The 17,275-nt window shown below is 41.8% G+C and overlaps 1 protein-coding gene across 6 annotated transcripts in view; it reads right to left on the reverse strand.

Moving 5' to 3' along the window:
* TRRAP (transformation/transcription domain associated protein) overlaps nt 1-17,275 on the reverse strand; it is a 112,307-nt gene that overhangs the window by 76,170 nt on the left and 18,862 nt on the right. For 4 of the 6 annotated variants that reach the window (XM_075179650.1, XM_075179651.1, XM_075179648.1 and 1 more), the window contains exons 19-29: nt 17,011-17,176; nt 16,306-16,562; nt 15,398-15,658; nt 11,973-12,124; nt 11,114-11,313; nt 9,646-9,863; nt 9,291-9,488; nt 8,603-8,863; nt 8,094-8,255; nt 7,508-7,604; nt 1,524-1,645 (exon numbers count right to left, since the gene is read on the reverse strand). In XM_075179650.1, the coding sequence (XP_075035751.1) occupies nt 1,524-1,645; nt 7,508-7,604; nt 8,094-8,255; nt 8,603-8,863; nt 9,291-9,488; nt 9,646-9,863; nt 11,114-11,313; nt 11,973-12,124; nt 15,398-15,658; nt 16,306-16,562; nt 17,011-17,176 (2,094 nt within the window). The remainder of the gene's footprint in view (nt 1-1,523; nt 1,646-7,507; nt 7,605-8,093; nt 8,256-8,602; nt 8,864-9,290; nt 9,489-9,645; nt 9,864-11,113; nt 11,314-11,972; nt 12,125-15,397; nt 15,659-16,305; nt 16,563-17,010; nt 17,177-17,275) is intronic. The other 2 variants (XM_075179653.1, XM_075179652.1) reach the window with 1 other exon arrangement.

Here is a 17,275-nt window from a genome sequence, read left to right on the forward strand (position 1 = left end):
AGCATTGAGCAATACACACTATTCCTGCAAGGCTGCATCTCTAATACATGCCCAGCAGCTTTGCGGTGAACCCAAAAAACAGAGTCAACACTTTGCCTGCAAATAGAGTCACTAGCAAATAGATGTTGCTGCAGCTACACGCACCACCCAAAAACTGAGCAGTTCACGGTGACACTGAAGGGCTCTGCTGGTGGCAGCAACTACTCTCCCCCCATTGTGGCGCGCATTCTAAGTATACTAAGTAGGAATGATCAGTAATGGCAGGTTACAGAACCCAAAGACATATCTGTAAAACCACCTTGAACCGCCATTTTTTTCATTCAATGAATGCATTGTAGAAACTATAAGAACATTCCTACACTATTTGTGCACTACCATACCTACACACGTCCTGGTAAAGAATGTATTTCCCCTTTCGATAAATATAAGAACCATTTACATTTTCTGATGGTCCATATGAAAGTCGGAAGCAATAACAATTAGTTTATAAGTCACAATACTTGGAGAATATGTACATGATGAAAAACCTTCCCTATCAGCACAACAAATGTATACTTAAAAAGTAAAGTTATATTTTTCATAGGTCACAACTCTGATAGTATGGGCTGCTAACTCTTCCAGACAACACATTGAATCTTAAACGGCGTTGCCATGACCACAAATTATTATATGGCTTTCAAGAGAGATAATTCTTCAAAAGACCACAAGGGGGTTTGAGGGCTGAAGTTAAGAAATCATTGGTTAAGACAGTGGTTCCCAAACTGGGTGCCATGGCTCCCTGGGGTGCCGCCGCTAGGGCTGGTGGTAGACAAAGCAGGGGCAATTTGGTAATTGTTTTGGCTTAGGGGTGCCTTGAAAAACTTATGAGGACCCCAAGAGTGCCTCGAACTGAGAAAGTTTGGGATCCACTGGCTTAAGAGGCATTGATATCAACGATTATTGGGGCTGTTGGTCCACTATTTCCAGAGAATGAACAGAACTGACTAATATTACAATAAAGTTGCTTGAATATTCTAAAGTAAAGAATCCAAAAATGGGTGAACATTTTGAATCTATAAAATCATTTTGCAACACATTAATTCAGAACTAAACTGGTCACAAACCAAACGCCTGTACATACACGGATAAGAACCCCTAGGTTAGGTGGGCCTAAAGGTAATCAACCGATACCAACTATTTCTCTAAAGCTGCTGCATTGGATATATTTTGTTCACCCCAGCTTAACTGCATTATTCCCTTAATGTCGAGAATCTGAGATCACCATGACAACCCGAGTGAGCTTTTGTTGGAGAGTCCGTGTTAATCTTCTTTATGTGTCATATCTCCACTCTCAATATCCATACCTACTATTTTCTGCAGCTATTCATATACCCCGTAGTCACCACTTCAATGGGTAATTAGATACAACATAACTAGGCAGTGCAGCTCTTGAGCATGTATACACTGAAAGTATCTATTAAACGACGGCTATACATCTCAGTGTAATATGCAAAAATAAAAGAACACATTCCTGCTCATCTCACCTTCCGCATACACGCTTCTCCAGCCTCTTGAAGCTCATTGTTTGTGGAGTTAAGAGCTTTGAAGAGGGCAGCAATGATTTTCTCTCGCGACTGTGGCAAATAATTGCAAGCTGCTAAGGCATCTGTACAGGCAAGATACAAAGTCAACTCAGTACCGAGAAATCCCTTCAACTAGCGATCACAGCCAATTCAAAAATATATACAGTAGTTACAACGGCATTTTTTCACATTTTATTTTCTTACTGTGTACACCAAAAATGTATTTAATTTCAAGTTTCACACCATTGATCAACATATAGTCTGATAGTAAAGCATAACATTAACAAAAAAAAAAAAAGCTAAAAGATTTTTATTTTTTATGATAAAAAGATAACAGAACACCAAAAAAAATCAACCCCTTTGGCCAAAGATACACCTAAATAGACCCTGCTGTTATCTTTAGGGGTCAAACAACAAATTAGTTGGATCCCGTGAGTGTACAATTAAGCTCATATTTGTTAAGTGTAGTTCCAAACAAGAGCTTTGTCATGAAGAGCAAAGAACATTCTAAGCAAATCCACGAAAAGGTTCCTGAATACCATCCATCAGGGGAAGGATATAAGATAAGGATATCAAATAATTAATATCCACAGGACCAGAGTGAAGTCCATCATAAAAAATTTTTGGGTAAATTGGCAACTGTACCATACTCTAACAGGCTATGCTCCAAATCTGAACATCTGTGCAAGGAGGGCACTTGTATGGAGAAAACAAAGTGGTCTACTGCAACTCTGATAGAAATACATTCTTCTATGGCCATGATGGGAGAAACAAACCACAGGACAGCAATAGCCCAGGCACTAACAAATTGAGGAAGAAAATTATTGTTCTAAAAGCTCATGACATTTCAGCTAGAGTTTGCTAGAAGTAGAGGAAAACTCTATGGTCTCATGAAATCAATATTTCAACACGAGGTGCTGTTTTGTGCAGGACTAAAACTGCATAACATCCCAAGAAAACCATCGTGATCATAAAGATGGTGGTGGGAGCATACAGCTATTGGGGATTCTACTTTTCTATAGCGACCGAATAACTTGCCATAATAGAAGGAAAAATGGATGGAGCATGGTATAAGCAAATCTTGGGAGGAAATCCTACTGCAGTCTACAATCTGGGACTAAAGTTTTACTCACCGTAAAATCGATTTCTCTTACTCCATTGGGGGACACTGCGAGACATTGGGGACATACCAAAGCTGCCTCTAAGGGAGTGAATGCTCTGGAACGGCTGCACGCAATACCTTGCGCCCAAAGCTCACATCAGAGGATGCAAAGCCCTGCAACCTGTAGAATTTAGAAATGGTATGGACAGATGACCATGTAGCATAGCATGACTCTGCATAGCTGCTCCGCCAAGGCCCCATGATGCGACACTCATGAAGCGCCAACAGCTCTGGTAGGGTGAGCCTTCAACGATACCGGGACCGGACGAGATTCTCGAGCATAAGCCAGTCTAAACCGCCGCTTCTCCGCATTGTAACAAATAAAAAGATCCTTGGTTTTACGGACAGAGGCCGTGCGCTCAGCATAATACCGTGATCTTGACTGTCTCCCGCATTGCCCTTACACTGCGAGTTCCCCCTTGGTGATTCAGATATGCTACGGCTGTGGCATTGTCTGATTGAATCTGAAGAGGCTTTCCTGTCAGAAACGTCTGAGCTTTCGTCAATGCTTTGAGTTCTAGGATATTGATCGAGTGTGTGGCCTCTTGGGCGAACCAGAGACCCTGAAATCTCAGGGGTCCTGTCACCCCTCCCCAGCCTAGCAGACTTGCATCTGTGGTAACGAAGGTCCATGGGCCGGTCCGAAGGGTCTGACCCTTGTCCAGATTTTGTTTGGACAACCACCACGCCAGAGAAAGCAGAGTAGGTTTCGACAGGCGAATAATTTGCCTGTCTAAATGCTCTTGAGATCCTGACCACTTTGGAAGAATCTCTTGTTCAAAAGGACGGGAGTGGTATTGTGCAAAGGGCATGGCCTCGAACACTGAAACCATGGTCCCCAGGAGTTTCATGCAACGGACGAGAGATACCTCTCTCCATGCAAGTAAGGTCCTGGTTCTGCGCAATAGCGCAAGAACCTTGCTTTTGGGTAAATAGACTCTCTGGGTCACGGTGTCGAACATAAGACCCAGGAAGTGCATTCGCTGTGATGGAATTAGAGAGAATTTGGGTAAATTCAGAATCCACCCATGAGCCTCCACAAACTGCATAGTGGTCTGAATGTGGCGAGTTAAGAGCATTGCTGATGGTGCTTCCAGAAAAAGATCGTCTAGATAGGGAACTATTGTGACTCCCCTCTGCCGCAGGAGCCCCGCCATGATCTTGGTGAACACTCGGGAAGCGATAGCTAGGCCGAAAGGTAGCGCCCTGAACTGAAAGTGGGAGTTTCCCCAACGCAAAGCGGAAAAGGCAATGGTGCCCCCCTTCCATATAGGAACATGTTGGTAGGCATCCTTGATGTCTATGGAAACCATAAACTCTCCCTGCTCCATTCCTGCGATGACAGTCTGAAGGGTCTCCATTTTGAACTTTTGAGTTATTACCTGCTTGTTCAGAGACTGCAGATTTCAAAATTGTGCAAAATGATCCATCCTGTTTTGGCACTAGGAAGAGACTGGAGTAAAACCACTGACCTGTTTCCTGTGTTGGAACAGGAACAGGATTGCTTCCTGAAGAGCTTTGCGCTTGAGAGGACAAAGGGGGGCTGCTGTGGAGAAGAACCTCAGTGGTGGGGACTAAGCTATGTCTATGACATAACCCCGGGACACAACTCCTCGTGTCCAAGCGTCCGTGGTGGATGCCCGCTACTGGCCCTGGAAACGAAAAAGATGTGCCCCCACCACAGATTCCACCTGGAAGACTGTCACGCTGCAGGCTTATCACCCGGTCTCGAAGTTCCTCGTCTAACAGAACCCCTACCTCTGTCAAACATTCCCCTGGGGGCAGAGTATTGGCCTCGGGCAGAAGAATGAAAGGACCAAAAACGTCCTTGTCGTGGTCTAATGGAACCCATGGGAAGAACGTTACTCTTTCCTCCAGTGGCCACCTGAATGACTTTTTCTAGCTCTGACCCAAACAGAGGAACCCCATCAAAAGGCAAGCCCTCTAGAGCTTGCTTTGAATCAGCATCCGCTGTCCAGAAGCGCAACCACAAAGTACGACGAGCTGCTATAATGAGACCCGAGAATCTAGAATTAGCGGAGGCAGCATCCATGGCTGCCTGGCCACATAATCGGAAGTCTCCTGAATATTCTCGGTCAAGGAGAGTAGTTCTACACGTGGAACGTTTCCCTGAATGTCTGCAACTAACTGTTCGGCCCATTGCTGAATAGCTTTGTTAGCCCAAGCAACTGCCATAGTGGGCAGCACAATGGTTTAATGGTTAGCACTTCTGCCTCACAGTGCTGGGGCCATGAGTTCAATTCCCGGCCATGGCCTTATCTGTGTGGAGTTTGTATGTTCTCCCTGTGTTTGCGTGAGTTTCCTCCAGGTGCTCCAATTTCCTCCCACACTCCAAAAACATAGAAGTAGGTTAATTGGCTGCTATCAAAATTGACCCTAGTCTCTCCCTCTCTCTGTATACGTTAGGGAATTTAGACTGTATAAGCTCCAAAGGGGCAGGGACAGATGTGAATGAGTTCTCTGTACAGAGCTGCGGAATCAGTGGTGCTATATAAATGGTGATGATGCTACCTGACGCAACATAAGCTGAGCGGAGGGTGTCCTCACACTTTTTGTCCCTGGGGTCCCTTAGTGAGACCCGATCCTGAGTGGGGATAGCCGAAGAGGAGGACAAGCGCGCTACAGGAGTGTCCACTCTAGGGGAGGCCTCCCACTTAACGGAATCTTTTGCTGGGAGAGGGTAAAAAGACAGACTTAAATCTACCCAGCATCATAAACTGCTTATTAGGCCTTACCCAGGCATCAGTTACCATCTCCATTATCTGATGGGATGGTGGAAACGTAGCCACCTGCGCTTTGGTCTTTTTAAACAATGGGAAACCTGAAGGAGTCATGGGCTCCGGATTTTGCAAAACCTAAAGTGTTCGATACCCAAAATGAAGTTAACATTATGGGCAGAAGCAGAATCTACAGCACTAAGAGTCTTCTTCCTGTAGATCAATGTCAAACTCACCATCCTCTTATGAGGAATGCCCCGAGTCATGATCGCGGCCCTGTGCTGCATCAGAAATGAGCCTCTTGGCCCTGTGTGGATACTGTAAGCAGGCGCTCCTCACCCTGAGCTGAATCGGACTGAGAGGATGTGCCTGCAGCACCTAGGGGGTGTGGAGATGTGTGAGAAACTTCATGTACTTCTGTGGACTGTAACATTACCTGGTGAGCTCCGCCATGACTGTTGTTAGTGACATAGCCCAGAGTGTTTTTTTCATAGCTGTTCCCCCCCCCCTGAGCTGGACCACGTCGCTCCTGATGTTCAGCTTCGCAAGCTGCACAGAGAGCTTCCCAGATAGACTGTCCAAGAGATAATTTAGCATTACATCTGGCACGAGTATAGAATAGTGCAGACATAGCGGAGGAGCCCTTATTTTTGGAAGTCCCCTTCTCAGACATGTTTAAAAGGTATAACAGATTAGTACCAAAAGAATATTTAGAGAAAAAAAAAAAAGTCTGAGAGGCTATATTCTGCACACAGAACAACAAGCAATTTACCAAGTCTCTATACTAGGTAAATGTCTGAGTCTACACCAATCCCCAGGAACTGAGAATAATAGTCCTGATTGTGAAAAACACAGTATGCAGTATGTCTCTATAGAGTACAATATTAAAACAGCATAAACGATACCAGTTGAGGAGAGGCAGAGCAGAGGAACAGCGTGCAGCCCAATGATCTCCGTGTCCAAATACGCCAGGAAGTAGGAAGGGGGTGGAGGGAAGTTCCTCCTCCAAGACCTCCCCCAAAAACGTCTGCCCCTGTAAACTGCCCATCAGCGCATACATTAGTATGGCTGTCGGCATGTGTAGCAATCACGCCTCTCTCAGAGTGCCCAGGTAGTGTGTGCCAGTGATCAGTAAACAAATCGCCCCCTAAGGACTGCGATCGTTACGGTGTCCCCCGCTGCTCGTTGACTAAGGGCGGGGAGACTCGCCGACATGTCCGACGGGACGGGAGGGGCTGCTACAGCTTCACTCCCGCCCGACTAGAGACTAAACTGCGGCCGCTTGCTGCCTATCCTGAAGAACACAGATGGTGCTTTTAAGCAAATGCTGCCTCTATGGCAGACCAATGAAAAGTCCCCCCTGTTGCTCGTCAACCTAGGGGAAGGACAGGCTGCCGGCCTTGGTGCGAGGGTGAGTCTGTTGAAGCTGCTGCTCACCTCCGCAGGGACCCAGAGTGAAGGAAGCAGACAGGCTATTCACTCCTCTGGGTCTTAGGTTCAATCCTAGCGCTGCATCTAAAAGGGAGAAACAAAATAAAAACATGCAAAACCTATTTTTAAACAAAGTATAGGCAGAAGCCTATACTGAAGTGACCTAACTGAGGTGTCCACAGGAGAGTAGGGGCACAGTAGGGGAGGAGAATGAAGATCAAAGAACTTGATAAGTGCCTAGACTCCGACACCCACTACTATACCCCAATGTCTCGCAGTGTCCAATGGTAAGAAAGAGAAATGTATATTTCAGCAGGACAATCACACTAAGCATACAGCAAAGGCCACATAACAGTGAATTACAAAAAAAAAAAACAAAAACAGTTTTTTACAGATTTATTTTTTTTAGCAGTATTTAAGAGAATTTTGAGTAATGGCAAAACATAGTGAATACCTTTTATAGCCATCAAATATTCTATTATATTCCTGTAGAGTTCCATGAGAGTGAAAATCAGTTCAAATAAATCTACCCAGGATATTATCAATGCAATGCACAATGGAGATGTAGGAAGCTGTTCTTAGGAAGCATACACTGAGAAAACCAATTGACTTACTTAAAGCAGCAATCCGCAGTGGTACAAGGGAAGAAAGGCTTTTATAGCAAGGCAGCTTCATAAGTGTTGCATCTTCTGCTTCACATAGGTTCAGGAGCTGTGAAACAGAGAGAAAGACGACTGTAATGAAAAACGTGACAGCAATTTATAAACTCATGAAAATGATACATTTTGTTTTTAGTGCTGTAATCTTAGCAAATAATGGAAAGAATAGAATACTATAAATAAGGATAAGACAAAGCACATCAGAATCTCACAGCCTGTATAGAATCTCACAATCTGCAGTCTTACACTTCTGAAAAGACACAGAATGCCTCAATCAGTGATTACCTTAAAATGTACACTCGTGTGTGTTGTCCAGTAGATCATTCACTGTTCATTCATGACCAATTACCAAAACAAGACAAACCCCGGGGAATACAGTATTTTTTAAAATGAGACTAATGGTAAGGTCACAAAACTAGTGACTTAAGATGCCTTCTGCAGAATAAGATCAATATGTTCTTTAAGTGCAGATAGGATACCATGAGCTCAGAAATGATGTATTATTACAGGCTATTTGATAAAAGCAGAGCAACGTAGATACCTCAGAGTAAAAGACTTTGTGCTCTACCACATTGAGATCCATGGTGAATAGCCTGGGCTGCAGGGTGGTGCAGAAAGTGTTTCCTTCCATCAGACCGATCTGGGCATTCGCGGGCTGGTGTCGCAGGAGATGCTTCTTTGGAGGGACCATGTCTTGTAAAACCTAGAGAGAGCGGTCAAAATGCTCAGGTCAAATACGGTTATGGTGGCCAAAACGCAGCAGAATTACATAATTATAATGAATATTTAATACAGTTCTTTTTTTTACCTCCCAAAAAATCATTTAGTATCAGAGAATTCTTAAGCCAGATACACATTATTTCACAGAAAGCTAGGCTGGAATCATACAACCAGTTATTCATACTGCAGACACTAGGTAAGGTTAGCTACACCCGATGAAGACAAAGTGTGGTTCTCAGCTAAAGCTGTTCTACACACTCCACTGCTAGCTAGAAGATGCTCTAAGGCTATTCTAAACCTTAAAGAAACATGGGGACAACACCTCCTCACCTCTTTATGGGGTTCCATTATCATGGTAACGCCTTTGCCTGTTACTTGTGCCAAGACCTGCAGAGAATGCATGGCTTGCTTCCTGACGGTAGGGTTAGGTGAGGTCACTTCCCGTACAAGATCGTGTGTCACCAGGTGGAAGGACTTCTCCTGCGCATTTGTGATGTCCTCAGTTTTCTCTTCATCTTTCAGTGGAGTTGCACATCGGATTAACAGCTGCTCTAGAGTTGTCTTTGCCATTGCAACAGCTCCGTTAGAAACCTAGGAAGTGGAGGACAATGTTATTTAGTAACAAAGAGCCCACCAGTTGTTGCTTTCAGAACCTTCTAAGAGCCAAGTTCTATTACAGAAAGAGAATGTTTTAAAGCAGAAAATTGGAGATACGTAACTGCGATAATTTCTACATTTGTATTAAGAATACTCAACAGTAACAACTTGTTTAGTAGTGAGACACAACAAGGTAACAGCAGCAAAACAAAAATGAAATAATGAACCTCAACAAAATGCATAATGTATTCAAATCTAAACATTTTCTACGTATAACATTATGCAAATCGAGACTCTGGAGACACAATTCATCCTAACTGTTTAACGGCTGCTATGCAACATTTGTCTCTGCATGTAAACCCTGTGCAGAAAGATCAATGTCTTCAGAGCTCATACTGAAATCTGGACATAATATATATACCTCTCCAGTCAAGTCCATCATGACGAAGAGAAGGGCTTTTAGAAATGTTTGTTGATTTTGAAGCACCCAAATCAGAGGAAGGCGTTCCATGAGGAACTTAATAGAGACCACTCCACCAAGCTTTGCATACCAGGCTTGCTCGTAGCAGCAAGCACATAATCGCTCAACAATGTAAGAAAACAAAGGAAGCTGGCAAGCCTGCAAGACAAAATACGTGCACTTTAATTTTTAGTTGATGGGCAATTCATTAAAATCAAATAGCTTTTTTTTTTTGTTTTATTTTTTTTTACTTAAAATTCATCCTTCTGGGCGATTTATGTGTAAATTGAAAATGTATTTAAACATTAGCATTTACCCTTTCTTTCGATCCAAGGATAATGCTGGCAACATCAAATATCACAGCTAACGCAACTTCTCCTATCTTGCACAGCTCCTTCTCTTCATAGGCCATGCAAATGGCTATGGCATCGATCAGCACCAGTGGATCCATGCCCTTTGACCCATTCTCCTCACTGTGAAACATGGCTGTGCTGGGCTGACTGCCAACCTGGTAGCACTGCAAAAGGAACGGCCCTAGATAAAGGGATATAGAATACGATTTACAAATGCAAAACAATAAATTAATACAATCCATTGGAAGGTACAGTATTGGTAATGGGAATGATTGTTTATATCAACTTTACAACAGGCAACAGACAAACCAGCCATGATCCCCTAAACAAGTGGGCAGGAAGGGGAGGGGATAGGGATCTTTTAAATTAAACTTTTCGTGATGCTATACTGATTTGGAAACACTACCTTATCCCACCTTAAAAGTAAGGTTAAAGGATAGTTTGAGTGTTCTGGGTAACAGACTCTGCTAAGAAGCCTTGGGATTGTCGGACTGACTGACTCCCACTTCAAACACCATTCTGTGTTAACTACTCTGCAATCGTTACGCCTACTGCTGCTAATGGATCCATATGTGCAATGGGTGATGGGAAGTGTAACTTATTGCCACAATTGATGCACAAAGTACTGTGATATCACAGCAACAGCAATCTGACCTGTTCTCACCATTGCATTTTGAAAAGGCACAAAGCCCAAAAATTCCTACTGGGGCTCTGAAAAGCCCAAACAAAATGTGAGTCTTGGATAGGATAAAACAGACCATTGGGCATATACAAGATTTATTACAAATCCTATCAACCTAATAAGAGTCTTTATAAGAATCAGTACCACTGACATTCACCAATACATATATGTAAATGTTTCTAGGACTAAAATGGATAAAAAAAAACGCAAAAACAAAAACTAACTCCTAGAAAGGAAAATCATTAGATAATATGTAATTTGGTGGCTAAGAAGCTAATTTGTCTGTGCCAAGATTACTGTGCTTTTAAAACTGCACATAGAATATATAAACGTTTAACAGAAACACATTCAGATATCATTTAAAAAGGAAGAAACAAAATAAAAACACGAAAAACCTATATCTAAATAAAGTATAAATAGGAGCCTATACTAAAGTGACCCAACTCCTAGGCACTTAAAAAAAAACTGAGGTATCCACAGGAGAGGAAAAGCAGATAGGGGAGGAGAGTGGAGATCAAAGAAACCCCTACACCCACTACTATACCCCAATGTCTCACAGTGTCCCCCAATGTAGGAAAGAGAAAATCAGATATAAAAAAATACTGCAGAAAATATTATGGATAGAATTAAATTTTAAAAATTAGAGATCAGTTTATAAGCTAAGAAACGCATTCATCACACTGGCCTTGAAGGAAAGCAAAAGATTCTGGGTAGTTAATTAAGAGCAGTAGCATCAAATGCCGACTCACCGCACTGCTGAGCTACGGCTACCATTGTGTAATGGCGAATTAGGCTGGCCACAAAGGGAAGAGCGCTAGGTCTCAGGTCCTTGATGACAGCAGACATGAAGGCTCCAGTTAAGGCCTGCTCGAAGGTTTTGCGGGCCGGAGTGTCCTGAGCTTTGTAACGATGTGAAATGATGACACTAGGGATAGACTTTTCTGTGAAACTGGAAAGAGAGAGGGAAAAAAAATGTAAAAACAACTACTAGCAGCAGAGCACGAAGGCCATAAATTCTATTTATAAACAAGCTTCCCGGCCTATATGTCCTCCACCTGGGACAGGGCTAATTTAACTCATCTATTTCATTTTGTCACCCATTAAGCTGAAACATGATAGATGGCTCAATTTGACAGTGAGCATTAAAAGCCAGCAGTCCAGCAAGGCAAACAGAGCTCACATAATCTGTGAATAGGCAAAACAGGGAGAAAGGCTATTACAGACATGACCATTCATGGCTGCTCAATGGGATTTTGGACGCCTACTTAGAAACGCTGGGCTATGATCAGCTCAAATGTTTCAGTGGCAAAACTTTTGGATCTGATGTATATTTGATCTTTATATGTGCTCAAGATTTACACCATATAGCACCAGTCACTTTCCTCCAGGGATACAGTTATCAACTTCAAATATATTATACATAAAAAGGAGACAATATAATGTACTACATAAAAGACTAAACAGGATGCACAAAATACTGGTAGTATTTTATACACGGATGTCCACAAGTCTGAAAAAGGCCACGTTCCTCACCAGGCCTCACACAATCATTACCATCAAGAGCGAAGACGACTATAAAGGAAAAGGAAAATGATATATATTTCTTACTTTGGATGCGCCAGCAGCTGGTACAAGGCATGTTTATTATCATCCAGGCTCATCATCGCCACTAGGAAACATTTGATCACCTCCCATGCCTGTCTCCGGTAGTACGGCTCTGTGTTTGCACTTTTCAAACAATCCAAGGCGGTCTCGATGGCCTAAAGAGAGCAAACAGTAATTAAAACGGCTAAGAAAAACAAACATGGTCTGTAGCGCAGAGGAAATATATTTGCTTAAAGGAACAGAATCGTTTAAAAACAAATTCTCCAAACTTGCTACAAGAAAACTTCCTATATATCTGCACAGCAAAATATGTTACATTTTAATTGGCAAACCTCCATCCAAATAATGACATAAATTGAAGGATAACTCAACCCAAAAGTTAAGTTTTGTCTTCTTGATTGGCCGGTTGCAGCTCCCTTCATATCAGATGTAAATAATTTACAACCCACTTCTCTAGAATAGCTGAAATCTGAATTGACCGTTTGCCTGTCCAGTCTACCGCAATGACAACCATATGCTCGAAGTGGGGCAACAGTGCTACCCATATAACAAGCAAGTGTCTAAACATCCCCCTTGGGGGTGACTAAATGGAAAAATGCAACTGCTGTTAATGGCATTATTGACATTTTTACACCATTTGGTTACATCAAACCATTATCTTAGTATCCTAAAGAACATAGTATGCCAAGAATATTAAATATTTGAAAACAATAGTCCTTTATTGAGATACAATACTCTAGAACACTTTATTAAGCTCTTTAGAACTAAAACACCACTATGAAGGGATGAGTAGTAGTGTAAGCCCTGTGGGTCTTTATAACATTGCCTTTCACCATAGAGGTTCAGGTGGCCAATTTCTAATAAGAAAAGGATGGGCAGATACACCATTAAATTTACCTGGCACAACCATTTAATGTGGCTGAAAAAACATGTAATTTAAAGGAGCGTTGAATAAGACATTTAAATGCTCACCTGATTGTAACATGAATTTCATACCTGATTAAACCATAATTAATGTGAAATTGAAACTGACCTTTAAAGATCACAACAAAACGAAATATCACTGTGCGCCTCTGGAACAGAGTTACACACAGAGGTAAACAACCTTTTAAATTATTTAACAAATAATAAACTTTCACTTACAACATAAAATTATAAAATTAACGTTTTTGTTTTCATTTTCAAGCCGTATCATAAACAAATACAAATCTAAACAACACAAGTTGGCAGAAGAGGAGAAAGGTTTGAAATGAATGAAAAATAAGGTCCCTTTCCCAAGAACTCATCATTAAAAATATACTCACTGCTAAATGATAGACCCTAAAGAAATATAAGCCAGTCTTACAGCACTTTAATCTTGTTAAACGAGTAGTTCACTTTAGACACCTCCCCAGCATTGCACCTGCCCCTCCCCCTGCGTACAACAGAAATCCCCCCTCCCGATCGCTTCTATTGATCTCTATAGGAGTCTGCTGCAAGCTCACAGCACAAACTTATCCTGGATTCAGGTAAAGGGGCAGCTTAGTGCACAGGGAGCTAGTGGTAAATGTACAGTGAAACTGCAGCCATAAGTTGAGGTTCCCTTCAAAGGGGGTGCTAATGTAAAGCAATGGAGTTTACAGTCCTGAAATGCCAACGCCAAATAAAACAGAAATAGATTATTTCATGCAAACACAATAAACACAAAGTTATAGCCTTAATTATTTTTTCCTAGGAAACATTATGACAATTTAACAAAAGTAATTTAGGCTAGAAGTGGATGATCCACTTAGGAAATAATGTCTCCATGATGCCTTACCGAGGCAACCGGTGGAGACTAATTTCAAACAGAGACCAGCAAGGCTATGGTATCTATAGCGTCTTATTTTATGTGTGTGTGTATAATATATATATATATATATTTTTTTTTTTTATTTTTTTTTTTTATTATATTATATATATATATAAAAATTTAAAATGAAAAAGGTTTTTACAAGATGTACATCTCCAAAAAATTGGCCATTTATCATCTACTTGGTGGAAAGCATCACTTTCAAAAGATTGAGGCTATTTTCTAAAAAATCATCTCATGGCCTTTTATACAATTTAGTGTTAGAGCCAGGCTTGGAAGGTCTCATGAAATACATTAGAGGCTTTGACCCATAACTCCTCTTCTGAGTAGCCCTACAGATTAAGTAGTGATCGCATCAACACAGTTTTAAAGAAAAACAAAAAAACTATCAGGTCCCGCAGCTCATGCGCACAGAGAGAGAGGTGCCAGTATAAGTAGCAGCCATGCCCCAGAAATACCAAGAGGGGAATGGTACAGGCCAACGGGGAGGGGAGTAGCGGTACTGCAGCAAGTTGGGGGCAGCAGAGGCATTCGATAAACTGTATGCACCACTGAAGAAAACAAGATCATGTAAGTGAATGAAACTCATTACACGCTCTCTAGTTACTTAATGCATGACCTCTTCAGTGTTTGCCACAAAGCTGTGATTTAAATATACAAACTCCAGATCGGAACGGAGTACCACTTGTAGAGGATTTTTATACAAGTACAGTCCAATGCTGCATATCTGTAGTACACATTCATTTTGAAAAAAATATTTTCCAAGCATTTTTGTCTTAATTTTATTGGACTATTATGCATTGATTATTCGCACAGTCTCAATATATAACCAAGTACTTTTATTGGAAATATTTACGATATGAATAATATTCCGTGATTCATTGCGCACTTTCTGTATCTGCATTAATTACTAAAGGTTATCCAATTCCACCCACCATCAGTGTAACATGTAAATACAACACATGCTTCAGGAGCCAAAACCCAGTAGCCGGAGGGACCACTGTGCCATGGCTCACACAACAGTCAGTCAAGTATAATATACCACAAACCTGTCCTATACCACTGGCTATATAATATATAATATACTCCCCAGCTGTCCTATACCTGTATCACTGGTTATATAATATACAATATACCCCCCCAGCTGTCCTATACATGTATCGCTGCCTGTATAATATACCCCCCCCCCCCCACCAGCTGTCCTTTATCTGTATCGTTGGCTGTATAATATATAATATATCCCCCCCTCCCATCACTGGCTGTATAAACAAAATCACTTGGTTAATTATGAAGGGACGCAGAAATAGTAAAGCTGGACCCCAAATATTTTAAAAGACAGGGCCCTGGAACGCACAAAATTATAAACAGCGATCACTGATGAACTCATATTAGACTGGAGTCTAGGCCTACAATAGAAATCTGAAGGCTGCATACGCTAACCTGAAGCCAGGGGATAGGATAGAGCAGGGAATTGTTTGGAAGTTAGAAGTCGAGATTCAATGTAAACATTTTTAGTTAAAATTTCCACTCTGACAACAAGCAAAAAAAGGTACATAGAAAACAGTAAGTCGCTGGCAGAAAAACAATCTGATGTTACCTTTTCCATTGGAAGCTGAATAGAAGCCTTGCAGTCAGCAAACTCCACAGAAATGCTGGGTCCTTGTATTTCAGTTACAACATACTGAAGCTTTTGCGATTCTTTTAGCATTTTTCGATTGCTCCCTCCAAATTTTCCTAGAACTCTGTACGCCACATGGGAAATGCTGTCTGATGGATTGCGCAGAGTCCTCCACAATGCCTGGAACAATAGGGATTTCTTTTTGTTTGAATGACATACTTTGGAGCCATGCCATGAGTTCTGAAAGTTAACAATCGTTGGCTTATTATTGGATCAAAACTCTATGGCATGCAATCTCCACAGGGATCCTCCAATGTGTGAAACTGCTCGCTGTCACTTCACAAACAGGAGATTAATATTAATGCCGGTGTTCATATATTCTCTGCACCTGGTAGAGGCATGTCTTAGTAGCAGGAGAACTGATGGCCATAGAGCTTGATGTGATACTTAAAATGTATTATACAGCCTCCATGACCACTAGATTGTCCACGCTATCCCTATGAAAATACCCAACAAAGCTACACAAGAACCATAGACATGTAAGAGAAAATGCAAGCTCCTTCCAGTGTATTTATACACTGGTAATCCCAGGAAACTGAACATTAAATAAAAACCAAAACAACTTTTTATAGTGATAAGCCTGTGGGCACTGTACCATCTCACACTATTTAAGATGAATCGAACAGATTACGTTCACCAGTAACTCCTTGGGTAATATTTTACACTGCAATTACCCAGCAATAAATGCACCGAATATACCACTGAAGAGAACTTGGAGACAAGACTAACATGTTATCACTCTTGTGGAAAATGATGACAATCCCTGCTATAAATCCCTTGGTTTTAGTGCACCAATGCTGCCCCCTAGTGATAGAAATGCACATTACCTGCATGAGCTCAGCACGGACAGGCTGAATGTGGTCATAGAGGAAATCAGGCTGCAGGTTGTCCACACACAGCTCCAGGGTCCTCAAGCCCTGACTTACTAAAGTCTGGGAGCCATTTAGAGCAGACACTAAGGGATCCATCAGCATGGGGAGGTATGGTAGGAGGGAACTCAGGCGAACAGGCACAGTGAGACATAGTTCCACAAATAGATCCTTCATGTGCTGTTTGTGCAGGCCACTTTGTAACATGTTCAAGCCTAAAATAAAATTAAAAGTGTTAGAGATACAGAAGTGTCTGAATGAGGCCATATGGATAAGGTAAAAAGCCCAATTCCTATGTCTTTCCTAATTTGTTTTACAAGAAGAGACCAACTTCAGTCCTAGCAGTCCAACATTACTGGACAGCAACTACCCCTGTGACTTCTGCTTAGAGTACAAGCCAGGATTGGAGTTCTCTGGCATTCATGCTGTGCCTAACTACACCTCCCATGATCCTCAGCTAATGCTCAGGACAGTTGAAAGATTCAAAGCACTAGGTCAGCCCACATCAACCGAATATAATTTAGACTTCTTATGCCATTAATTTCCATAAGTAGAAAGTAATGGACAACCAATTTACAGGGCCCAACTCCTATCGCCCCCTCCCCTTGACTAGACAACACCTTTAAGCAAAACTAGGGGTTGCTTAAGCGGAGTATCACTGACCTTGTAAGAGATTGGGTAGCAATGGCAAAAACTCCTGGTATAGAAGATCATGACTTCCTCCACCAATAGACCTGAAGAGAGCCCGGAGCAGCAAGAAATAATTGTAGGGTTCCTTGGCAGTCTGGGCAAGCTCCATTGAGCTGTTCACAATTTTGTGCAAATGGGGCTGTAGAAGAGCAAGATTAGAAAACACATTTGTTACAGTCATTAACAACATTCTCCTCGAACACTGGAGCGCAAGATTATAAAATGCACAAAGCCAGTA

Source organism: Mixophyes fleayi, chromosome 7, assembly GCF_038048845.1.
Source record: "Mixophyes fleayi isolate aMixFle1 chromosome 7, aMixFle1.hap1, whole genome shotgun sequence".
Taxonomy (NCBI): Eukaryota; Metazoa; Chordata; class Amphibia; order Anura; family Limnodynastidae; genus Mixophyes; species Mixophyes fleayi.